Below are 27,745 nucleotides of genomic sequence, written 5' to 3' on the forward strand. Positions count from 1 at the left end.
TTATGAAATACCAATTGTTTTATACCCACAAAGTTTATATTTCTTTGAACTTCCATCTTCCAACCTCTCAAGTATTTTCCTATAGCACGCTCAGTGGGTGTGAATTGTAACGAGAATACCTCAGCATACCACTTTCACCACTTTCACTTTCAGGCTTCTTCAACTCACGTACTGTAGCCATGATACAGGGTTCATACTATATGTGAATCATTTCTCTAACTGGTTGTCACTTTATCGATACACACGCACTGTGTGACCCAGCTCTCAGCCAGCCAGTATCGATAGATTCACATTTAGACATTTGTTAAGTCTAGGAAATACTGTAAATCACGAAATTTTGTGTCATGATATTTTTGCGAGTGGCGACCAACAGACATTTTTGCGTCACAATATTTTCGCGATTTGCCTAATTCTCAAAATATAGTATAGTTTGACAGTTTCAAAGCTTACTTGCATCTGAAAGTTTTATCTGAAGTAAATCCAATCACATATTAAAGTTTGCCTCTAATCTTGAACACCATTCAGTGAAGTACTTCCGCATGTATGCAATCAGTGATGTTTTCCTAAAACAACACTTGCTGCATAGGCCAGATAAGCTTAAAACAGTTCAAAGGGATTAAATTAAATGGAGTGACTCTAATAAATTGGCACTGATGAAGGACCAGTTTAGTCGGCGAAGCTGTTGATCTCCAGATAAGTGTCATGAAACCTATCCACGCCCGCTGGATGGTCTCGGCTTTTCGAACAGTGTCTAAGAAATGTGCGTTGCATGGTTGGCGCCTGTCTGGACTATCGGACGTAATGACTGAGTATCTTTTGATCACGTATCTATTGTTTGACATGTGACACGTGAGTTTGGGTAATGTTATTAATTAGTCATTCTTCGCATTGTTGTCATTGTTTAATATATGTATTGTCTAGATCTGTTGCTAAATATATTTACTGGTGAATAATAAAGCGAAGATAGGATAGGTTGTTTGCTGATTATTCATTGCATTCTATCAGCAAACTGCATCATGATATTTTTGCAAGCTCAAGTCATTCGCAATTTTCGCAAAAATATCATGCTCGCAAAAAATTAATGATTTACAGTACACCAGACAACAGCAGTCAGCTGTCTGCTTGTGTGTAGGCAGACGGGTGGTGTCTGTTTTTCCAATGTTTGTGAAGAAGTGGGGTCTAGATCGTAATATTGATATCATATAGCTTATATATTTGAAATGGTCCCGTATAACCATTATTAATACTACTTGTTATGTAGGCCTTACTGTTGTCTGTGACTAACATGATACTTTTCCGGTACAGCTTCCAGGACCAATGGGAAAGAGCCTTCTGAAGAGCCAACATTTCAAGACAGTCAATGTGTAGACGGTTTTCCTCCAAAGACCAAAGACCCTGAACCTGCTGAGTAAAGACCAAAGACCCTGAACCTGCTGAGTATTCATGTGAGCACCCCAGCAAGAGGCTGAAGTGTCTGAATAAACTGCAATATTCAGAGGGGAATAGTGAAACTGGACTCCCAAAAGAATGGTGCTGTCAACTGTCCACCATGAAAGTTCCTGACGCAGTAAGTTGGAGGGGATGATCGTCTCTTTCAAGTTCAGATACTGAAATTGATTCTGCCTCTCATAGTAACCAAATTGTAGTACTTGAAACTGGAACCTCCGGCAGTTCACTGCAAAACGCATGTACTTCTGTGATTGAAGATGCATGGGGACATGAAGATATGTATCCTTGAGATCTATGCTGATAAAATTTGAATCCTGTTGAATGAAGGTTCTCAGATTCCTTAAAGATTCCATCTTCAATTTGGGAGTGTTTCTTAAAAAGTTCTTGTTTAAAAGTTTCAGGTCTATAATCATCCTCATCTCACCAACGTCCATCTTGGGAACGAAAAAAATTGGGTAATAAAATCCAGAAGACTTGTCTGTTGGTGAGATCTCCATAATGACCCCCTTGTCTAATAATTGTTGAAGGGCCAGCATTGCCCCTTGCACACGATCCCCTTGTAGATGAAAACAATTCCCTTACTGGCTGGTAAGTCACTGATGGAAACGTGTCCCAAGATAGAATAAACCCTTTCTCCACTACTAACAATATCCAGCTATATGTCCCCAATTGCTTACATACTGAGCAAATCAACCTCAACAGAAGATTGAGTTACTGGTAAAATGAAATCGAAGCCTGTTTCCAAGTCAAGGGTTGTTTCAAATATCATAAGACTGAGTTCATATATCTGAGTCAAAATTTCTTGATTCTTTGAACCATGAAAAGCTCTAGAACCTCTGCTTCTACCCCTGGTGGAAGGCTGTCCTGAGCAGAAGTTGTTCACAACTAGGGTATGAAAGTGACTGGAAAGTAGTAGATGACGTGTCCCTCCTAGCTCTGGTCTGTGGTCTACCTCTACTTTGAGATAGCAAGGCTGAAGCTAATCTCTGGTTCAAATTACACATTGTAAAAGCATTCTTAGCCTGAATAGCTTCCATGTGTTGTCCATGAAACAGGGATTCCGAATGCTGAGGCTGCTGCAATGTGTATCTTTAACCGAATTTGGTAACCCTCAGATAGAGTTAAATCTACAGGCCCTCTCTGTAGCTGTCAATCTTCCCAGTGTACATAACTGATTGTGTGTGATATCTGCCACTGATTGATAAACCACATCCAGAAAGGAATGCGCCATGGCCACTTTTTCTGCTGACATAGACACTAAAGTGCCTTTCTTAATGCCTTCATAGTTTTGGAAAAGTGGTGGTAACACTTCCCTCACTCCTGCTGCAAACCAGGTAGTATACTGTAAAATGTCTATGGATGAACATACAGCTGTATCAATATCCTTGAGATCACTGAATTAGCAAGTAAATGGAGCGTTGCTGAGCCCAGCATCCTGAAACTGTGTGAAATCATTATCCATGTGTGGTGCCTGTCATGAATGCCATACGCTGGTTTCTGGATTGACTTTGGTAGAACACTAAGAGAAGAAGCCTTGGCTAAATTCAAATTGTATGCGTACAGAGTCAATTTAATTATATATAAAGGCCGATGAATGAGGAAGTGATAATTGAGGTAACTTCTCTGGCGGTAAACAGCCCAATGATCCATGCTCCACCGGTAATTCCCATAACAGCTCCTCTGGTTGAGAAGGTACTGTGCTTGGATAAAGTCCATGAATAATTTTAATGACCATCGTGTGACAAATTATCTTCTGCCACAGTATCCATAGGCTGAACTGTTAGTAATCATTCTTTCATAATGAATTCCAACTAGGACATAAGAACAGAATCACCCTCCAAGTCTGATAAATCAGGTGCCAGTGTAAAATAGGAGGCCTGCTCATGTCGATTTACTCCATGGCGCCCATGGATAAGCTGTTAGAACTGTGGTAGCGTCACACTTGATTCCTATTATCGTAATCTCACGAGGTAGTCATGACTTGCTGGTTAGTAGCTGGCTGGGATGAGAAGCCCGTGGGAATTGATTCAATCCCGTTATCCGGCTGAAGCACATTCCCCACATGGGACAAGGTAGCAGGCTTTGAGTGGCAGGGAGATACTCTCCTGGGGACAACAGACCTGACTGGCAAACAAAATGTGGCTTGGATCAATCAGGTTGACCCCTGTCCCCATCACACAAAGTGCTTGTCTTCTCCCTGTGGTCAACAGCCTTCTGATCATGTTTGAGCATGACATTTGGTTTTCAAGAACACCACACCTCCAAATTTCAGACTGATGACCTACGGCTCTTGCCATCATCAAAACAATCATATTGACCAAATATTGTAGGCATATGTCATTGTCATTTTGGAACAGGGTTTATGAGAAATATTTATTATATTCCTTCAGTTATGTAAACTGAAATAGCTCTCTAAAATAATGACATGGCTGTCAATAGAAAGGCAATCAACACAGATTAACCATTGTCTTCATGGCCACCAACAGTGAGTCATTAGCTGCCTCTAATTAGTTAGATAAAGGCCGGCTGGCCACGGAAGCATAACATTGTGGATGAGGTGCAGGATACTGCTGGCTGACATATGGACAAATACATCATGTGACAGCCTGATTAGGACCCTCGGTTTAAATTAAGAATGCTTTGTGTGAGCCTGGACTGGACCCTCAGACAGCGGCTAGGCAGGTTGGCTGACCATCGCCTCCCTAAATGCGCCCACCCCTTGTTACACCATCATGTAGTTGTAAACCAGTTATATCATGAATAAAGTGTTGTGGACCCACTGGTGGACTTCTGTATTTGAAGAGACAGTTATCCCATCAGCAGCCTGGGATACAAAGGTCATCATGCCATATTTTATATCCTCTTGTAGACTTCTCTGAAGAGAATTTTTCTCAGCCTCATTTCTCAACTCCAAACCCCTCATAGACTGAAGTTAGAAGATCTGATTTAAAGGAGGTATATACCTCCGTAATAGCTGCTAAATTCAGTTGGAATGGCTCTGATTTAGGCTTGGGCTTAGAACTGGATCTAGATGCCAATCTCTGAGAGGAAGCAGGAATATCAAGGGACTTTGATTTCTTAGTAATACTGGTCTTTGACGAAGGGGAAACCTTATGCTTCTCAGGAGTAGATTTAGCCAAGTCCATATTCAACCATTCTACCTCAGATAACTCTGAATGTAAAAGACAACGGTCTTGCAAACTACAGGGAGTACCCAAAAAACACGACAAGCATAAGAAATGAGGATCTGTATCAGACATAAACTTTCGACACTGAACATACTTATTCTTAGTCATGATTGAACTGCAAAAAATGGCTGGAAAAAAGGGCGGGATATGTAACAACCCAACAAATACAAATATGTATAAAATTTAGTAAATTCTACCAAAGCAAATCAATCTACACAATCAGACACAAATCAATATACACAATCAGACACAAATCAATCTACACAATCAGACACAAATCAATCTACACAATGCCAAACACTAACCTATATAATGACTGATGTGAGTTGAAGACTCTAGAGGAAAATTTTTCATGTCATCTCTGACATGTCTGTCTGGTACATCAAACAGAAAAATTGTGAGGTTTCTCAAACAAACAGTGGGTAATTCAGGGGTTTAGGTTAGGATCACACGGCTAGGGAGAGCTATGACAGAGTGTTTAAATTTTCATATCAATTCTGTATGTGCATGTGGAAACCACAGATTAAGGCAACCATAATCCAGATGGAATGTTTACGCTATAATTACTTTTTTTGTAGGCCCAGCATGGCCTGCTCCTTTGGGGTCCTTGACAATAGGGTTTGCTTGACTGAAGGCTAATGTGCAAAGAGGAAATTGAAGTTAATGACTTAAGTACTTCCAGCACTTCCTAACACTAAATGACTGAGAGTAAAGCATGTTGCACATCTCCAGATCTTGAGGCACCACTGGGAGTAGCTGATGGAGATGATGATCCCTTTGCTAGATTGTGAATACTGCCAAGAGTCTGGATGAGAGTGCTTGTGAATAAAACACTGCTTTGGCCAGAAATACACCATTAATTTAGCTCTTGAATGCTGTTGATAATACAGACAAACTTGTCAAACTATCTTTTTCTTTTCTCCTTGATCGTCAGGTGTCCCAGGGTTTTTGTGGGCAAACCCTGGTCTATAGAGAGAGGTATATGGAAAATCTCTGTTGACAGCTGGATATGAATCTTAGGTATCAGGCTAACTGCCCCCTAGACAACTGCCCCCTGACACTATCTGCCCCCCATCCACTATGCCCCCTGGACAGCTAAACCCCCCCCCCCCCCAGAAGTAGTCGATTACTGGCTGGAGGACCTCTGGATCAAGGGTCTCAAAGGCATCAATGATATCAGTCTCTGCTTCTCTAAAGTCTGGTGCATGTGTGTGATCATGCAGTGCAGACAACCAACTACTTCCCCGTCTTTAACTTTAACCTTAACCTTACACTGACTGCATCTTCTCTTCACAAATTCATAAGAGATAACATGAGATTTATAAACATTTTGAACATATGAACTCTAAGTGAATCTGAAGACTGATATATTGTGTGGTATATAGGGCTCTCAATTACATGTATTAGTTGGTGTGTTGTTATTATTGGGGGCACTTGTCCCAGGGGGCAATTAGCCTAGGGGGCAGTTGTCCAGGGGGCACAATGGATGGGGGGCAGATAGCCAGGGGGCAGTTGGCGGGGGGCAGTTGTCTGGGGGGCAGTTAACCTAGACCCGAATCTTACCCTGTAGAGCTGAGCATTTGAGACGATGTGGATAATTCAATTGCCCTGATTTGATATGAAGAATGTGGTAATTTACGCATCTGTCTGGTCTTAAATAATGGAGCCTCAGGCCATTGAGTTTCTGCCACAAATTCCTTATGATTGGACATGACCGGCGTGGGGAAAATAAGAACTTTCAGAACTTAAGAACTTTATCAGACTCTCTCCCCTGGATGAAGTCATCTGGTATTCTAAATTGTCCAAAGTTCACTGCAAGAGGTTTTATGTTTTCTTGCAATATATGTTTCTTACCAGGTTTGGAAGCAGCTGAACTGAGGACCATGGACTGCCCTCCAGGAGCATTCCTGGAAGGTGCAACACCAGAGGATAACCCATTAGGACTGCCTTTCACCTTAGGACGAGGGGCTTGGTACTGTAAGTATAGAATAAATGATAAATTGGTGAGTTTGCATACAGCTGACATTATACTTACAGCTTTCACTAGTGGTAACAGAGGGTCTGTGCTCAACTATTTCAACAAGTTATGGAATCATCAATTAACCCCATATTTTGACACTATTATATAGCAGTGACTAGGGTATGTTCCTTCCTAATGCATGGAGCATCAACTGACTTCATCAAACAACAGTGTTTGTCTAAATATGCTACGCATTAACTGTTACTGTACATAATCACTGTCATTGTACATCCTATTTCCCATGCTTCATGTAAACACCTTGTACAAACATTATGTACTCCCCCTACCCTCCCACGCTAATCTATTGCAAAAACAACCCCTTGGCTTCATGTACATACTACACTATGGTAACCTTTGTAAAAACACCCCTGTGGCTATATACCCCTGCACTTATTCAGTCATTCACCTGATGAAGGGGCAAGTATTAGCCCAGAAACATCATGCACAAAGAATGAAGAAGTTGCATATCCATAACAAGTGTCGAGATTTTGTGGTCAGGAAACCAACAATAATGACACAATATTGAAATGGGCAATCTTTTTGAATTTATCTTCCCTTCACTAACCCGCTAGGTGCACTGATCCAGACGGTTCAAGCTTAAACTGATAGCACATGTTGCATGAGCCGTACATGTTACAATTACACTTACAGACACTTAACCAGCATAGTCTTCACCTTCACCGATAACATTCATGCATGGACAGAATATCTTTTCCCTTTTATGATGAATATCAACTGTTATGTCCTGCAATATTTGTTCCATGATTCTACGATACACCTGGGATAGGCATGACTGCTTACTTTTGCAAGTATGAATCCAGAAATGGCAGTTCAAAGCAAGGTGGTGGAATCAGGTGATCGTTATCAGGCACAAGTCTGGCACTACATGTCTCAGTATCACACATTTAATACTGCAGTGTATTTTCATTGTATATGTACTCAAATCCTCTTAGTATTACGGCCAATATGGCAGCATTCATGGAATTAAATATGGTGGGGTGTTGATGCGGTGCACGAAATGTGAAACGCTGAAAGTCTTGTTACATAAATTTCATCAGGTTGGTCATGATGGGATTGAGATTTCTGACAACACAGATTTTTAGCAGGTACAGAGGAAAGTGAGAAATGGTCAAGTAATTGTGAAATAATGTAACAGACGAATTATGTCAATCATTGCCTACATGTAGCCAACTTTCAAATGTGATAAACACGGGCATAACTAAAATCTACTTGCTTTGTGTCTGTAACGGTTTGTGATGCATGAAATATAAATTCACTATATAGATAAATAATGCATAAAAATAATGCAAATTTCTACAATGACTGCATTATAATTATTCTCAATTAAGGGTATAAATTAAAATGTTTTTCTTAAGTTTTAATAAAGGAAATAATATTAATATTAAAATACTAATTGCCCCTTGCCCAGAAGAAGCAAAACTACCATTAGGTTAAGTACATATAAAAGGGCACTTTCGAAATCCTATTTTTCATTACACAACTAAACAATACATATATTCATATTGATAATAAATTTCAATCTCTAATATAATAAATGGTACTGTTAAGTGTTGTCAGCATCAAATGGTTTACATTTTCCTGCAGACAAGGTGTCTACATACACCTTGTCTTCACAATGATCAGATTATTATAATAGTCATGAAAAAGGTCATATTTTATTTTTTAGACCTTGCTCTTTATGTTTTGTTGCATTAAATTGATTTTTCAAATTCTAACACAAATATATACAAATAAAGTCAATACCTTTTCCCACTATACATTGTATCTGCACTGTACAATGTTGTAATTCTTTCTGATTCTTCGTATGCTGGTGCATGTGTACTTTAATATTACATTACACATGCATGACTTTATTCAGTCATTGTATGTTGTATTGTTAAATTTGTAATAATATAAATAAATGCATCAACTTATCTTCACATATTTGATAATAAACACATTTTGTGTGTTAATTCCTACCATACAGACATAACCATAAGTTTTCTTTAAGAACTGCTGAATGAAAATCAGAAAGTTAGAGAGTTAAAGTTAGATAGTACATGGTCTGTCAAGGGAAATATTTGGTCAATTTAATGTTACCAAGAAACACAACGGAAACATGTGAAATGTAATTCTATCATACACATCCGCTTCGGCGGTCAGAATTACTGACCAGTATATGGTCAGTATATGCTGTTCGCTGAGAGAAATCTCTGTAAATATATTAAGAGCCTTAAGTGGTGTTTCTTTTATAAGAAATGAATCAATAAACTCACATATATAACATGACTCACAACACTGACTGGTAGACATATTTTACGAGGGGTAAATATTTTATTTCAAGCTATGATGACTGGTGTTTCTGATGCAACCGACTGATTGCTTGGACAATAGGTGTATGGCACTGGTATCAGTATACATAAAAATATACAGTAGTGTCAGTAGTGTCAGAATATGGCACCAAAATGGATTCAGATTAGTGAGGAACTGCTGCTGAAAACGTAATATATATGTTTCTAACAAACTGTTACATTCTATACAGAATTTCTTCAATTGTCAGGGATGTGTAATAATCACAAATTCTTGATAAAGAGCTTCCAGGAAATACTCGTTCACCGGAGACGTATCTCCGACTGTTTTACATTGAGATTGGTGGTAGTATAGGCATTATTTGCAAGATTTTAATATGGCAATAGTTCAGGCCCCCCTAAGTAATTGAAGGAATTACAGCAAATTTGAAGGAATTGCATCTCAAATGTAAACAAACGCAGCCCACTCGCGAAACAATTGCAGAGATATCGGTAATTTAGCGGTAATAACAGAAACACATCGGCCCTATCGGAAGCAATGTCGGTAATACTGGAAACACGCTCGGCCATCTTCGGAGATTTTTCGGTCGTGAGCGGAAACTGACGCAGCAAAACATGGTGTCGTTGGAAGAAGCACCCGTCTCGGTGAGTTTTGTTTTTAGTTCCTACTATTACATTTTTATACTTATCCATCTTTGACCACCCGTGTTGAATGCGTCTAGGTATGAGGTGTTGTCGGGGCAATAGCTTATGTTTTTAGGAAAAGATTGTCAATGCAGAAGAGTGTCACATGAACGCCATGAAGAAGTTTATGAGCCATAACGTTTCTTGCCATGAAGCGCAATTGACAAGTTTAAACGCATTTTACAAAACAAAATGATGTTATATCTAGCGCACGTTCGTAATCATTGGCACGACTTCGATGTTCAGATGTAAACAATCTCCAGGGGCATGACTTGTGACACTCTCCTAGAGTGACTATCTTTTCCTAAAAACATAAGCTATTGCCCCGACAACACCTCATACCTAGACGCATTCAACACGGGTGGTCAAAGATGGATAAGTATAAAAATGTAATAGTAGGAACTAAAAACAAAACTCACCGAGACGGGTGCTTCTTCCAACGACGCCATGTTTTGCTGCGTCAGTTTCCGCTTGCGACCGAAAAATCTCCGAACATGGCCGAGCATGTTTCCAGTATTACCGACATTGCTTCCGATAGGGCCGATGTGTTTCTGTTATTACCGCTAAATTACCGATATCGCTGCAATTGTTTCGTGAGTGGGCTGCGTTTGTTTACATTTGAGATGCAATTCCTTCAAACTTGCTGTAATTCCTTCAATTACTTAGGGGGGCCTGATAGTTAAAGAATTACCGTTGGGAATAACATAACAGCTGATAACATATAAAACAGAATTTTCATTATTTCATAGATGTCTCGTGTTCTGTCATAGGAAATGCTGTGACAATATACCTACTTTTCATGGCGTTTTCCCTGATATCTTCTATCGTGTCAATTCGTACTGCATTTGGAAATTAAACAAACGATGCCTTTCTAAACTAAAAAAAGCAAAACATGTGTCAGTTAATTGCTTTTTGTCGTAAACAATCCTTTTCTACAATGATGGTGACCACGGCAACACGTTTGCTGGATTCTGTCTTTACATGTAGAAAATTGTTGCAGCGCACTTTGAGTCAGCAACTAGACTGGAAGCGAGAAGTTTTACCGTTGCTTGTATCATTTGAAAAGGAGAGTTATCGCCCCTTCCATCCATTGAGCTACATTTATGTAAGTGTTCTTTGCATTGTTGCAACTGCTATTAAAGATAACATGTCTCAAGTCTCATTGCCTGCTCCAGTAAATCCTCCTGTTGTGGAGTTTCCATATTCCCTGTAAAGTTCTTTGTGGGTTTGACTAGGCAGTGCTTGCTGGGAGAAGGCCCATTCACTGTCTGGGCAGTATGCAGAGGGAGCAAGGGTACAAGTCTATGATGAGCAGCCTTAACAGCCTGACTGTACCAGGACCACCAGACCTCACTCTGCTGCATTTTATTTTATCTTTAAGACACAATAATAATGGCCTGATGTACGCATGTCCTGATTTGCCTGGATAGGGAGGATTTTATCTTCTGAACTAAATGTACCAGTTTCTTTAAAATGAATGTGTAAATTGTGCAATGGTGAACCTGATGATGCATAAATATCATTGTTAATTAATTAAAGTGGAACACATTGTGTGCAGCCTCCATCATCGGCTAGAGGATCATATAGAGTTGGATACTTATAGGAAGATTTACATAACACATACATCAACGTATTTGGAGAACATGTCTCTGTCCAACAAACCACAATACAATGGGGGGGATTGACTGGGTATGGCTATTAAAGGGAAGAAACAATTAACTTGGCCACTGATTATGCTCATCAATTATCATTTAGGTCACAGAGATAGGACCACACTCCTTAGTCTGCAATGATTGTACTATTTCCTGTCATGTTTGCCTGAGATTCGTGTTCAAAAGCCCAGGAAACTGGAATACACAAAAACAAGAGGTGTTGCTCATCAGTAGATAACTATTTCAAGAAATAGAAAAGAGTGAATGAGTTTAGTTTTACGCCACACTCAGCAGTATTCCAGCTTTATATGGTGGTGGTCTGTAAATAATTGAGTCTGGACAAGCAATCCAGTGATCAACAACATGAGCACCAATCTGCGCAATTGGGAACTGATGACATCTCCAAACCAAGTCTGTGAGCCTGACCACCCGATCCCATTAGTTGCCTCTTAGGACAACCATGGGTTGCTGAAGGCTATTCTACCCCAGACCTTCACAAGTCAGAAATAGTGAGTGAGTGAGTGAGTGAGTTTAGTTTTACGCTGCATTCAGCAATATTCCAGCTATACGGTGGCGGTCTGTAAATAATCAAGTCTGGACCAGACAATCCAGTGATCAACAACATGAGCATCGATCTGCGCAATGGGGAACCGATGACGTGTCAACCAAGTCAGCAAGTCTGACCACCCGATCCCGTTAGTCGCCTCTTATGACAAGCATAGTCGCTTTTTATGGCAAGCATGGGTTGCTGAAGGCCTATTCTACCCCGGGACCTTCACAGGACAGTCAGAAATAGAAAAGAGCTAGAAAAGATCTTGAACAAATAAAGGTCCTTCTCAAAATTACTACTCAAAATTAGAACTTTGGTGAGTAGCACATTGCCCTGAAACAATTTAATTTCTAAACATTATATTATCCAAGAAAACTGTATTTTGTTCCTCATAATGATAAAATATGTCATACCTGTTTGCTGTTTTTTTGATAAATTGGGGTTTTTATGTCCAGAATGTCACAGTCAGTAGTAGGGTGAATGGTGGTACGGGCCCACATTCCAGATCCCCTGCAAATTTGTGGGGAAAACCAGAGGTGCACCACATCTGAGACTAAGTATACAACTAGTTTTCCTCTGCAAAAACCATTCACATTTAGCGCTGGAACTGCGTTTAAACAGGGGTGGGGGGGATTCCCTCACTCTATAAAATAATTACAGTTTAAAAGTGTGCGGACAAAGCCCCACTGTGGGTATCCCACAACACCACAAGGGTTCATGTATGAACATGGTATCCTGGGTAAACAACAGCATAGCATCGGCATTCATACAGGAACGCGGATCTACGATGGCTGTCAACAAGCCAACTCCTATATAATTAAAATATAAATTCAACTGGTGGGAAGCAAACTCATTGCACAGCTATGCAATACTGGATAAGCCCACACCTCAAGCGATTGAGCTACTTAGGACCGAGAGCAATAATCTCAGTTTAACGTGTCTATTCTGTTATGAACAGTGCGATCACATGATAGCTCTATGGCAATAGTGGTATATTACTTCCTTGATGTGCCTCACACGATCGATAAAGTCCGCGCTAGTTGAGAGAGTTGGTTACACAATGCAGACAGCCTCACACGATCGATAAAGTCCACAGCTGATTACACACAATGACATACAATTAGAGAAATGTTTAACATATATTATGAACACTCTAACATGGTTGCAGTGAATGAGTTGAAAAAGCAAGCACGTGACCGTGGATTGAGAGGGTATTCTCGTATGAGAAAACATGAGTTACTAGATTTATTAGGTTTAAAGTACAAAAAAAAACCTACTGTGAAAGCACTAATAAAGTCTGAGCTCTTCGAATTACTAAAGGAACGACAACCTATAGAATTACAATTCACACCAACTGAGCGTGCTGTAGGAAAATAGTTGAAGATATAAAACAATTGGTATTTGATGAAGAACTGAATGATTTAAGAGGTATTAAATTTCAACTCACATTAAAGATGATACTAGAGAAACAACAGGCAAATGAAACAACTGACCAGGACATTGTTTAAGTCAGAGGTATTCAAGAAGTTACAATGCAACCAGATACTATCAACTCTTCTATAGACAGGTCATTTGGGAAAATTACTAGAAAACACTAAAATGTTTCACTAATATGGGGGCTGGTTGGGTTGTTCATAAGATTAATGTGATCTACCTGCATATAGCAAACTAGAAACCACTGAGAGGTGGATCATACTTACCTCTGCCTGACTATTTTAAGAAAACACAAGCCATGGTTAACGTTAAAAAACGTGGTAACAATTGTATGAGGACAGTGATAAATCTGCTAAATAAGATCTGCTAAATTTCCAGCTGAAAAACATTCTGACAGACCTTCCAGTTATCCGGAAGATAATGGGATCAATTAGGTAGGTATAGATGAACCCACCCTCATATCAGGTCTCAAAAATACAGAAAACAAAATCCAGGCTTAACTATAAACATATTCGGACTCAAAGGTAAAAATGTAATAGTACACACGATAAGTCCTTTATTGTATAAGGATGGGCGGAGAACAATCAATATATTTATGATACAACAAGGTGAAAAATATCACTACACATGGATTAAGAATTTTCGCAAATTGTATGATCAATCGAAACATAGGGGAAAGAAGCACTTTTGTAAAAGGTGCCTTCACGGGTTTTCTAGGGCCGATCTGCTTGATTGACAAAGGGGTGATTGCCTAGGTGTAGGGGAGACAGCCATAAGGGTAGATATGTCAACCAAAAACAACAATATCTTGAAATTTATCAACCACAAAAATCAGATGCCAGTACCATACATTATCTTCTACGACTTTGAAGCGATCATTAAACCAATCCGTACAGTATCACCTCTGAATGGTGATTCCGTTAGAGTACCACTGTCACATTACCAGCAAATACAGAGGTGCTGCTCACAATGAGTGTAATTTGAAGTTAAGGAAAAATCCTAATTTCACAATCTATGCAGATATGATGCACACGTGATTATGCAAGATATTTCAAAGGTAGAAGGCAACATATCCTGTATCCCAAACAATATGGAGAGATATATATCCTTTTTGCTAAATGGGTTGAGATTCATAGTGTTCAGTTTCTGTTGTCGTCTCTAGACAGTTTGGTAAAGGTTAATAACCCAGACAATTTCGCTATAACAAATCAGTACACAGAAAAGAAAACTAGAGCTTTGCTGCTACGTAAGGATATCTATCCGTATGAATATATGGATGACTGGTCTAAATGTAATGAGACAGAGTTACCTCCTACTGACCGCTTCTATAGCAAGCTGTCAAACTGGGTTGTAAGAATCTAGGTGATTACCATGATTTATATTTGAAAATGAATGTGTTAGTGTTGGCTGATGTTTTCGAGATATTCAGAAAAACGTGTTTGAAGCAATACGGGTTGGACCCCGTATGGTATTATTCAAGTCCTGGGTTATCGTGGGATGCCTTACTGAAGACAACAGGTGTGGAGTTTTCACAGATCACGGTATGCATCTGTTTACTGAGAAATAATTACGCAGAAACCTACAAACCACCTACTCTACCACGATGCTAACAACCTGTACGGCTGGGCTATGAGTCAATATCTACCGACAGGGGAATCAAATGGGTCCAGTCGGGGGCAAGCACCACCATGATGAGTATAGCGCCGGATTCCCCCACCAGTTATATGCTAGAAATGAACTTTGAGTACCCAGTGGAACTGCATCAGTCTCACAACAGTTACCCCCTGGCACCCAAACGGATGAAGGCTAATCCCAACTAGATGTCTGAGTATCAACATAACTTGCTTGGGGGTATGGGGTATCCCCTATTGAAAAACTTGTACCGAATTTGATGAACAAAACAAAGTATATCGTTCACTATCGTAATTTACAGCTGTATCTATCGCTGGGTATGAAGTTGACCCGTAAACGCGCTACACATCCTGTCTGGTCTATGAAAACGTACAATATCGAGCGAGTGGATATAAAAGATATGGAACCTAACCTGTACTTCTTGGAAAATGGGATGCATAGAGGATTCATTCACGAGGAATTACAAATCATACCTTGATCTTTAACAAGTATTCAACTTCGCTGATGTAGTCTTTTTTTCTCTCGTAAATAAGCTGAAATCATTTTTTATCCATGCCGTCGGCTTTACATAATTGGTAATGACTTTTCATCCCTATACCACATACCGAGCACGAATAGTTAGTATAGCCTGTATGGTGAAAACAACATTAAACCTTGACACAGCTTTTATTACCACAAATTTCAGTTTTTGCCCATAAGCACCCATTGACAAATATACGGTGCTGTTCTCATTTTTTTTATATAATAATTTGTGTAATTAGTCTAATTGTTTAACCATTAACACTGTCGCTGCTAAACCAAGTGTCACGAAGACCAACTCATGATCTTTCTGACCCTCTGAAGGAGTGTAATACTCAGAAATCTTTGCCGCATAACCTAATGGTTCCAGTTGTTAACCCGTTAACATGTAGTATTCTTTCATAGCTTCGTTGAAGTCCTTGAAAGCTCTAATGAAATGATTTTCGCGTTGGAGTTGATCATGGATAAAATCTAGTCTATTCATTTGCCTTATAGAGTATTGGGCCTGTGCAGCTAATCTGGAAACCACTAATGTGTGGTATGCATCGTTAATGAATGATTTTCTCTCAGACATAATATATATTAATGGAAATATATAATTTTAATTATAAGATGATATGAGGGTCGATTTCTGGGTGTGGGGCATGAGGTTGCCCCAACTGGGGTGCGGGGTGTCCCCACCGGGGGTGTTGGTGGTTTGGGGTGTTGGGTGTGGGGCAAAGCTCTACGTTGGTACCCCTACTTTAACATATATAATGAAACAGCAGCAGTGGCTATTACACCACCTACAGCCACCCACATGTATTTATTTTTTTTTAATGCCTTGCTAAACCATTTTTTCTACCAGCTTAAACTCTTTTTTGGTTCTTCTTCTTGGTGATTTGCATCACTGGTTCCTGTTTGCTATCCGCAGAGTGGGGGAACCCCACAGTCTTGGTTATCTCTTCCTGGACTGCATCCATCTTTTATAATATTATTACGATTTACAGATTAGGATAGAATGCAGCAGAGAGGGTTCGGGTGATGCTGGCACAGTTATCCCGGTAAGGCTTATCATCACCTCAGGTCCCTCGCCCCCTCTACATGCAGCCCAGACAGCGAATGGGACTTCTCCCAGGAAACACTGCCTAGTCAAACCCACCAAGAACTTTCCAGAGAATATGAAGGCTCCCCAATACTGCAGCCTTCGGCATTATCCAGATTGTCACTAGTGCTCCCAGTGGAGAACCCGGGCAATCTCCTGATCTGTGCCAAGAGATCAGGAGGTACCAAACCAAGGGCACCGAGAGCAACGGGGAGACTGATGACAGTGTACTTGGGATGCAGACATTTCAAAGGAGAGGTCCGTATATTTTTTTATCATGCCTCTCCTGAGTCTTGCCAATCACACTGCTGTCAAAAGGGACAGAAAATTCAATGATATAAATAATTTCGGTGCCTTTATCAAAAAGGACAATATCAGGTTTGTTGGCTGGAATTCATCTCAGGCTGTATATTGGCCTATTCCAGAGAAGTTTAAAAGCATCATTTTCCAGGATGGCCTGGACATGTTCAGGGTTGTACCATGGATGGACCTCGGGGTCAAAGAGGTCCGTATATTTTTTTATCATGCCTTTCCTGAGTCTTGCCAATCACACTGCTGTCAAAAGGGACAGAAAATTCAATGATATAAATAATTTCGGTGCCTTTATCAAAAAGGACAATATCAGGTTTCTTGGCTGGAATTCATCTCAGGCTGTATCTTGGCCTATTCCAGAGAAGTTTAAAAGCATCATTTTCCAGGATGGCCTGGACATGTTCAGGGTTGTACCATGGATGGACCTCGGGGTCAAATGCTTCATCATGTCTTTTAAGATATGCTGTTTGTGCCAAGTAAGCACATCCTCTGACAAGGTGTTGGACAGTCTCTGCACATTCATTGCAAAGACGACATTTCATGTTAACATTTTGATTAAGAATCACATTTTGACGATTTTTACGGAAGTGACTGGTCCTGAGCAGCAAAAAGGAAGCCCTCAGTTTCACATTTGAGACCAACTGACTTCATCCAGGCGAAGGAGTCAGCTGGATTGCTGTTCTGTTCCACACACTGCATGTACACACGATGCAATGGTTTCTCAGAAAGCTTCTCCACAAAGGAACCACTCTGGGCAGACCTAGTAAAGGACTTCACCTGGTCTACTCCCGTCCAGCACTACATCGCCATCAACAAAATCAACCTCAAATTTCAGATTCTGTCCAACAACCTTGGCACGCTTAAAATAGCTGTGGAATTCCTTGATTTCATCGTGAGTCTTGACATGCATCAGCAGACGATCATCCGATAAATAAATATGTGAAAAAGTGCACAATAAAATTCTGTCATGAAGAGCCTCCACATGAATCAAACCCCGACCTCCAGAATTGATTGGCATATATAAACAATTAAGAGAGGAACAAGGGTGGTGTGTTCTGTTATCAGACATGATCCTTCTGGTCAGGCGGTCAAGATTCTGGATGTCTTGTTTTGTCCAATCAACTACTCCAAAGGATAAGGAGAGGACTGGCACAGCAAAAGTATTGGTGGCTTTGACCTTGTTTCGAGCATTTAGCTTGGAGCTCCAGATTTTCTTCAAACGAGATTTATACTCGCCCCGAGGTTTATCTTGAATCTGGGCATTCTGGAACTTGTCTTGAACTTGCATTCCAAGATAGGTGTAGGCCTGATCTTCCACAAGATGCTCAATAACTCCTCCACCTTGTAACCTGACCAATCCATCATTGATTACCTTGCCACATTTCAAATGAAGAGTATTACATTTGTCAAGTCCAAACGTCATGCCAATATCAATAGAAAAGGACTCGACAAGGAGAACCTGTTCTTTCAAACTGGTCTTTCCTTTGGCAAGGAGCTCGATGTCATCCATGTAGAGGAGATGAGTAAGAGGTGTTGGGGATCTGTGCTGAGGAGGTCCGGGATGGTAACCCCCTCCCTATTGAGCAGAAAACTCAAAGGATTTAAAGACAAACAAAAAGCAAAGGACTAAAGGAGTCTCCCTGGAAAATTCCCCTTCTGATTGGAAAATAGATTCCGAAGTCTCCACCTGCCCTTGCGAGTACATCTCAAGTCGAGTCGACCAGCAACTCATTATGACTTGAATAAAGTAGTCACTCAGGGAGGTCAATACACTGGAAGAGACTTCAAAATCCATTCTTGACGGACAGAGTTGTATGCCTTCTTGTAGTCAATCCAGGACATGGACAGGTTGCGGTGATACGTTTTAGCCTCTTCCAATATCATTTTCTGTACAAGTTGATCCCTGCACCCCCAACATCCCTTTCTCGCCCCTTCTGCTCTCTGTAAATTATGTCACTGGACGAGCAACAAGATGACACGAGGTTCGTCAAACACCCTGTGAATAATTTGTATTGAGTATTTAGACGTGATCGGGCAGAATTTTTGGGGATCAGTCAAATCTCCTTCCTTAGGGAGAAGTATTGTGCGACCTTTGCAGAACCATGGAGAAACATCACTTGTGTCCATAAGAGAATTGAAACAGTGAAGAAGTGGTGCTTGGACACAGGGAAACAGTTTCCAACACTGGTTTCGAATGCCATCAGGCCCTGGAGCTGTATTAGATTTGGACTTCTTTAAAATGGTTTTCAGGCAATCTGGTGAGATGTAACAGACAAACGACCTGGTTAGTTTCTCATGCATTGCATGGTCATAATCACTGACCCATGGTGCCTCCAGGTTACAGTTGCCGGGTATAGACCACAACTGTTTCCAGAACCTTTCATTTGCAGCCATGGGAGGCTATTTATCATGCTCATCAACGCCACTTGTCTTGAGTTGCCTGTAGAATTGCTTTTCATTATTTCTAAATAGTTTATTTTGTTTGATAAATTTGTTTCTCTTTTCCCATTTTTTCTTTCTTTCAGTCCAAATTTTTATTTTTGCCTTAAGGGAATCGACAGTTTGGAGAAGAACCTTTTCTTTTGTTGTCTTGTACTGTAATTTTAACTTTCTCCAAATTGCCTTTTGTCGTTTAGACATGGGATTCCCTGATGATCTTAATTTCAGGCAAAGCTCTACGAGGGTTGGCTGAAAAGTTCTCAGCCTGAGTGGTTTTTCCCCACCAGGTAGAGACAGGTGTTTGCCACCAATGAGGACAATCATTTAGTGAATCATAGACACAAGAACTACAAACGTACTAATAGGTTTATCTCAACTACAGCTCTTTTGGTAAACCTACCCTCTGAAATCATCAGAAATGGACAAAACTGAATACAGAGCAGTCATCAAGTACTTGCAAAAGAAAGGGATGTCCCCAACACAGATACATGCTGACATGGTCTCCACTCTAGGGGATGATGCTCCTTCATTTTCCACAGTAAAGAAGTGGGCTGCAGAATTTGAGCGTGGTAGACAAAGCCTTGATGATGACCCATGCTCAGGAAGGCCTTCAACAGCAACCACTCCAGAAAACATCATGTGAGTGCTCGATATGTTGATGGATGATCGACGATTGACTACTCGACATATTGCTAGTGTAGTGGGCATCTTTTCATGAGAGGGTTGAGCATATTATCACCAACGAATTAGGAATGACTAAAGTTTCTGCAAGATGGGTGCCAAAGCTCTTGACAGCAGAACAGAAACGTGTCAGGTTCCAGACGTCCCTTGACAATTTGCGTCGTTTTGAAGCCGATCCCGATGATTTTGTGACACGATTTATAACCATGGACGAGACCTGGATACATCACTTTCAACCAGAAACAAAACTACAGTCAAAACAGTGGAAGCATCCTGATTCACCAGCTCCGAAGAAAGTCAAGTCTGTTCCTTCAGCTGGAAAGGTGATGGCATCAGTCTTTTGGGATTCCAGGGGTATTCTGCTCATTGATTATCTTGAAAAAGGTCAAACTATCAACGGCAGATACTATGCTGATCTGCTGAACCAGTTGCGAGAAGCAATCAAATCCAAACGACGAGGGATGATCGCTAAAGGTGTCCTCTTCCACCAGGACAATGCGCCTGTTCACAAATCGGTGGTGGCCATGTCAACAATCCGCAATTGTGGCTTTGAACTCATTGACCATCCTCCTTATTCACCTGATTTGGCTCCTTCTGACTCGCTGGTCGCCATTTTGCAAGTAATGATGACGTCATTTCCTCTGTGACTGATTTTTTTAGGGTAGCTGAAGAAGATTTCTTCCTGACCGGGATTCGGGCCTTGCAGCATCGCTGGCAAAAGTGTGTGAATTTGGAAGGGGATTATGTAGAATAATAAATTACAAATGTGGACTTTGTAACTTTTTTTTCACAGTGAGGCTTAGAACTTTTCAGCCAGCCCTCGTATCCAGGTAACATATTTTCTAGTTTTTGTTAATTTTACTTGAAACCAGTTTTTCCTTGGTTTATTCTTCTTAGTATTAGAAGACTTTTCTTTGGAAACCGTGTGAAGTTCCTCCAAGGTTCGAGCAGCAGCACAGACACAACAATTTACTTCATGTAATGAACAGTCTGCAGAAAGTTTCATAGAAATAATGTCATTTAATAAATCAATTTCAGTTTGGGGAAAAGTTTGACTGCCTTGTTTGATTGGCCTCCGTTTTTCCAAAGGTATAATAGATATTTCATCATAAATAGAGTGAAACAAAGTACACACAGGGTTTTCTGAAAGGTCAGCAATTGAGGAAGAGGAAGAGTGAGAGTTCAAAATTTCGGGGCCATTTGGCCCTATGCCCTAAGAGTTTTTTCGGGAAGAGGAAAGAGGTTCATGTGGACGTCCATAAGAAGTTTGTGATCTGCTGCCACTTGAGTATCCTGCTCATGCAAAGGTTCCTGAAGGGCACCAGTTGTGGGCTGGAATGAGTCACGGGGCATAAGATGTTTAAGACGCCAGAGTTGATCACAGATTCTGCTCCGTCAGGTAAGCATACATGGGCATGGCATTGTCCCAATGCAGCTTAAGCAACTTGCCAATGATATGTGGATTATCAGGCCATCCTGTCACTTTCGCACACTCTAGTAGCGTGGATTTTAGATATTTGACCAAGATATTCTAGGTCGGGTTCTGTGCGTTCCCCTGGGGCAAGTACAATCTCCAGTGTGGTTGGTGTGACTACCGGTGGAAGGCTGACTGGGCTGCGGAAGTGCATTTAAACTTTCCTCTTGGCTCTCTGGAACCCAGTGAGAAACCAGCTTCATGGGGTCAGCCCTAACTGGGTGATGTACGTTTGGTTCAGGGAATATGACATTCCCTTATCTAGGCCCACTGCAGAGAGGTGTACATCATCAGGTATTTATTATTATTTGCTTTATCAAATTTACAATGCTTTGCTGTGATGATCGCTGCCGTCATCGGGGCTAGATACATACCATATCTGTGTTACAAAACTGAGGTAGCTCAAAGCATTATCGATAAATGGGTCCTTCTTCAAGTCCTCCCACAAACAGAGTCGATGTTCCGGTGGGATTGGTAAAAAGTGCGACGCTATGCAGGTGTAAATCTGGGTAATAGTAGAACATATAAGTTTTGTCATCTCGGCCCCGAGTTGTGTCTCATACCTAGCGTATGATTTATTTATTTCCTCGTCTGACATTTTCTGAATTTTGTCAGCAGTGATGTTTTCTCCGAAATATTGTTTTCCCTTACCACCCGCAACTAGTGTTACCAGTCTGTCTCTCTGCTTGTTGTCCTTTTGTTCCTCTGAAAGTAACATCTGCTCTAGTAATTCTTCACACACCATTTTATAATATAACCTCTAGTTTTTATTTTTAAAAAATAATATCCAACATAAACTAAACACAGAGAGATAAGGCTTAGCTTACACATGATTAGAACTGATAATGGTAACTAGCATGGGGTTAGGAGCAGTAGGAGTTCTTGACAACAGTCATGGCCACAGTGTTAGGACTTGAATTAGCAGCTGTAGTGACAGGAACAATTGGGTCGGTTTTTAAATTTGTATCCCGCAAATTGAGTCATAAAGCAAAGGAACACGATGAAATTAGAATTCTAGAATTCTTCCTGTATCAAAGTTAAACACTATAGAAGATCATGTTTCCACCACACTCAATGACAACAGAATCTCAGAAGAGGAGTTTTGTTTGATCCTAGGCAAATTAGTGAAATGCAACCAAATGAAGAAGGAGATTTGATCGAAGGTTCGTAAAACATCTTCTATAAGTGAGGATGAGAAAAAAAAATATATAAAAGAAGGGATACAACAAGTCCAACAAGCATTTATCACGAAAACCAAAGGCTTTGTCCCCACACATTTAAACTTTAATTATTTTATAGAGTGGGGGAATCCCCCACACCCCTGATTAAACGCAGTTCCATGAGTATATGTGAATGTTTTTTTGCAGACGAAAACTAGTTGTATAATTAGTCTCAGATGTGGTGCACCTCTGGTTTCTCTGCAAATTTGCAGGGGATCTGGAATGTGGTCCCATACCACCATTCCCCCTACTACTCAGTCAGTGGTGTAACTAATATAAACTTGTGACATCTCCCTTGAGTAAATACTAACTGGTCCCTTTGATCATGACTTCCTCCTCATGGCAGAAGTTGTGGAGGCCAAATTCTATTTTGATATTGAAGTTGGATGCAATTTGTGAGTCTATTTTGTATCATAACTTTTCATTGAGTCAGCTGTGTAACACTGATTATCTGTTCATATGTACTTATTCATAACATTGTTTATTTAAAATAAATCAAAATTAATGAAACATCAACATTTACGCCATGTGGTCAGTGGTTAGGGAGCATAAACTGTTATATATGTTCATAAAAGAGTGAATAGGTTCTATAACTGTCAGTGGTATAACATGGGTAAATTGTTACAGTACTGACAATTTTTGTTATACCACTGAAAACATGTTCACTTAAGTCACATGATCACAGAACTCAACTGCTTTGCATTGTATTTATCCAGTATGTTTTTTAAAAAAAATCATAACAAAGTTTGTTAAAGAAAAACACCATGAAAGTAATGCCACACTTCGTACGTTATGGTTTGTTAAATTTGTTATTCCCCTGACAAATCTGTGTCACCACAGACATTTTCACTGCTTTGATTGTAAATCTTATGAATGATGATCTAAAATATTAAATTTTGCTGCTTGTTTCCTAGGGTGTGTTTAAATAGTAGTCTGGATTAGAACAGAATCACCTGTTTTTTATGTTTCATGCTTCAAAGGTAATATTTTCAAATGAGAAAAAACAACATAAAGTTTTTCAGTGACACTGGAATTATATGATTGATCAATATATGAAAAATAAAATAATAAGTAAGTTGTCCCTCCATTTATAACTGAAAGAAAAAATCTTAAATTTCTAATTTTCCATAGATACAGCTGTCATACTCCAGTGACTAAACCTTGTCACACCAATGACATTTAGAAAGTTATATTTGTAATGTAAACGAGGAGTATCTTGTATTTAGCATTTAAAAAAAAATATACATTGATATATAAAAAAATTCAAGAGCTGTTGACACACATATACAAATCAGAAAGATGTTTACACAGCTTCCTTATGTTCTGTTATGCTACTGACATTGGTATTTTTATTTTGAAGAAACACCTATAATGACAAATGCTGAGTACCAAAGAAAGTTTACAGAAAAGCCAGATCAAGATCCTGACGGCATGGAGCTGAAAAGGAAATAGTATAAACAGGAGAAGAAAACACAAGAAATCAAGACATCTTTCTAGGAGAATTGTGAGCCGTCAGCACAGGAAAAAGATGGAAAAGCCTTGAAAATACTGAAGGAATTAAACCACCCCAGTTTCCCACATATGCAATCTAACCGGCTGTCTCCTATGAACAGGACAGATGCAGAAGAAAACATTACAAGTCAAATGTTGCACAGTGGAACTGAAAACTTATGATGTGTCGAAGTGTGCTACTTGGGGAATTAAATGTGACTCTCTTAGCAATAAAGGTTTGAAATAATCTAAACAACAAACTGTTATAATGGGGTAAGAAACTTAATGTGAAACCTTTCAATTCTGTTATCTATGCTATCTTTTACTAATGCAAAATTACTGCTCTGTTACAGCTAGCTATATGCTACTTCTATTTTGGTGAACTATGAAAATTCTATTTCACTATCTAGCTACATCCTGCCTGGACAAGGTAATGGTACAAACTGTGACAAACAGTCATCTAATTCGAGGAAACCTGTACACACACTGACAGATTTGACAGTGTCCTACATGGTCTGACTGCACGTGAAGAGCCGTGCTTCTTGGCGAAGGAGGGTGCGTTTGCATGATTGGTACATATGTTTGGACTCCAGACACCAAATGCTATATATAGTTTCACTGTTTTTAAGGGAGTGGTGGGTGAGCTGGCTAAAGTGCCAGGCTAGTGATCCAGAAAGGTAGAGGTGTCAGGATCGAGCCCACATGTGACCAGGTGTGCAAACTCTTTCAGAGTTGTCACAACCCCTAGTGTACAGTACATGACTCTGTTCACTTAAAAGAACTCAAGAATCTGTTGTCCACATGAACATGTGCATTATAATTAGTTGTGGATACAGCAACATGCAGTAAACTTGGACAAAGTACTGTGACTATGTGTCCAAGTCCACGTGGCTGTGAATTGGGTATCTTGTTAAAATTTGGTGCGCCTAGTAGCAGCAAGAGTTGTATACTACCCAGGAAGCTGAGACCAATAATACAATGTGACCTTTAGACATTGAGATTAATTTTATGACTACTTTTCATCTGCAAAAACAGTTCACACATATATTTACAGAGGTGTAGTAACTCTGAGACACATTTTAGTAGGGCCACCCCTTATAAGCCATGAAATTCTTCCCTCACCCATAAAACACCTACTTTCATCTCTATATTCATTACCCAACTATGCCGAGCCCAAGGAACATAACCGGCGCAAAGTGTACCTTTAATTAAAATTATAATGAATACATTGTATAAAAATGCCTGGAACCAAACTGTCACGTGAAGCTTATGCTGAGATCAGACCAGGTAATTTGTCATTTATCACAATCTAGATATATGAAAATCCAAGGTAGTCATAAACCTCAGGATACTTCTGAATTAGAAAAAATAATAGGTGTCCATTTTGTATTTCTTTCTGACCGAAAGAAACAAATCCTGGAGCGATATAAGCCTCCTAAACAATTTCTAGAACTCTATTTGTTACTTTTCAGTGAGTTTGTAGACAACGGGAAAACAATTGATTTCGTTTACCTCTACCAACCACATCACCTTTGTCCAGCTGAAGGCAAACTACATATTATACTCTCAGACTGCTCGGAACCTAATGATTGGCATAACCAATGCACTGACTGTCTCAATGTTAACCCCAAACTCCATCCAATCTTAGATGGTGACAACTCATCTTGTAAGTGTGGTGCAACTGAGCAGCAAGAAATGAGTTTTATTGAGAAACAAAGACATAAACTACACATCAAACACAAATAAATACCAGTCCCTTCAGCAAGAACTATTTGCATGGGTATGTGTGCTATATGAATATCCTAAAATGAATGAATGAATGAATGAATGAATGAATAAACAGACAGAAAAGAAAGAAAGAAAGAAACAAACAAACAAACAATTCATCATTTGGTGAAATATGCAGCCACAAGCTTTGCTGAATCTCCACTTCTCATCTTGTGTGAGCTGCACAAAAGTCATGTCTCTCTTGGTCTCATTCAATGAGCAATAGAATGTTACAGTGTTTTGTTTGTTTTGCCACCCAGTCCTCTGTTACAACCACTCGACATTAACTGCTGTGGACATCTGCGTGTCACAGGCACCTAAGAGAGCTGGGTGAAAGAGCTATTACCTGATATGATGTCTGCAAGATCACTTGTAAAGTCCTTGCTTCAACTCTGACCCCTCAAAACATCATATCATGCTTCAGAAAATCTGGTATTTTCCCCTTCCCCTCTTAACACTAACATTTTTCAGATGAAATTGTTCCTACTTTCTAGACCATGAAGTCCCAAACTGCCATTGACATCACAGCTGATACGACTCAGGCCTGTGAGTTACTTAGTAAGAGAGGGGGTGAAGTTTTAGAAAATGTTCAGACAGCCAAAGTTTGAAAAATTGTCAGCATGATAGTGGGAAGAAAGCTTATCACTGAAAATGACCTCACCTAGAAAATCATCACCCATCCAAATGAACAGAACAAGAGAGACCAAGCAAAACAGCTGATGACAGTGCTCCAGACAAATAACGGATCACTGGAGTTGTTGGGAGAGCAGACGTACAACAGCAACTGAGGCAAGAAGGGGAAACCGAAGACACAAGTACACAGTCTACTGTCGATGCATCATTTTCAGACAGTGAAACTGGTGATGGAGAAACATTTTGTGTCTGTGACAACTTAATGCCTAATAAGTTTAAAGAATGCACAAGTCTCACTTTTGTATTGTGATCATTGAATATTGGTGATATCACACGTGTTTACTCAAATCCCAACCTGCCATTACCAATCGCACCAGTCGTCTGAAATGGGAAATGGTCAAAAGGGCCGCAAAACAGAAAAGTCAAAAGGGTAACTAGAAAGTCAACACACACACTTTACTGCCATAGTAGAGGGAATTGATATCCAAAACAAGTCTGTCCATGATCTCTTACTGTCACACATGGACACAGAGTCAACTCAGTGTCAGTTGTAAGGTTTCAAAACAAAGAAAATAATATTCTGACAGTATTGACTGATGAGCAGAGAAAACAAAACATTCAAGAGATTGGTGACAACGTGCATGATAGTCAAAGCACAAATATGACATGAAAGGGTTACATTGTGTATATGTGTTTTTGTGTAATATTTTAGTTTCTTACTGGTGCATTGTGGTGCCATTTTTAATGACATATTTATCATAATCTTAAAGGGGAAGTGTTTTGATACTGAAATTAAATATATAACCATTACATAATTTACTGTTTGTCATTATTTTCTTTCTAATATTATCATTATATTGTTATTATTATTATTATTTTATATGTGGCCCTTTTGACTAGGAGTCTGACTTTTTGATGTGGCCCTTTTGACTTTTTGATGCATCCCTTTTGCCTTGGGGTTTGCGGCCCTTTTGACTTTTTCATTTTGCTGCCCTTTTGTCGTGCGGCCCTTTTGACTAGGACCCGTTTGAAACAATGAAAATACAACATAAGTTCACAAAGTAAGCATTTAATACACTTTTTTAATTAAATGTGAAAGGATACAATGATATTCTTGTTCACAAGTGACAGCTGACACAAGCTCCTTCTGTCTAATGGAGAAACCATGGTATATTTTGTTCATGTTATTCTATAATCAAATCTGTCA

At 39.7% G+C, this 27,745-nt stretch overlaps 1 protein-coding gene and 1 long non-coding RNA gene across 3 annotated transcripts in view; one reads left to right on the forward strand and one right to left on the reverse strand.

Annotated features, from left to right (window-relative positions):
* Positions 1–24,398, forward strand: part of LOC137278155 (uncharacterized) — an 84,334-nt gene extending 59,936 nt beyond the window's left edge. The window contains exons 4-7 of the long non-coding RNA XR_010956645.1: positions 1,306–1,567; positions 6,495–6,614; positions 10,651–10,755; positions 24,008–24,398. This is a non-coding gene — a long non-coding RNA (uncharacterized lncRNA). The remainder of the gene's footprint in view (positions 1–1,305; positions 1,568–6,494; positions 6,615–10,650; positions 10,756–24,007) is intronic.
* Positions 1–27,745, reverse strand: part of LOC137278154 (zinc finger C2HC domain-containing protein 1B-like) — a 174,637-nt gene that overhangs the window by 47,357 nt on the left and 99,535 nt on the right. The window contains exon 6 of one of the 2 annotated variants that reach the window (XM_067810324.1): positions 6,492–6,612. The exons of the other annotated variant lie outside the window; for it this stretch is intronic. Coding sequence (XP_067666425.1) covers positions 6,492–6,612 — 121 coding nt within the window. The remainder of the gene's footprint in view (positions 1–6,491; positions 6,613–27,745) is intronic. 2 annotated transcript variants of the gene reach the window in all.

This window comes from Haliotis asinina, chromosome 3 (genome assembly GCF_037392515.1).
Source record: "Haliotis asinina isolate JCU_RB_2024 chromosome 3, JCU_Hal_asi_v2, whole genome shotgun sequence".
Taxonomy (NCBI): Eukaryota; Metazoa; Mollusca; class Gastropoda; order Lepetellida; family Haliotidae; genus Haliotis; species Haliotis asinina.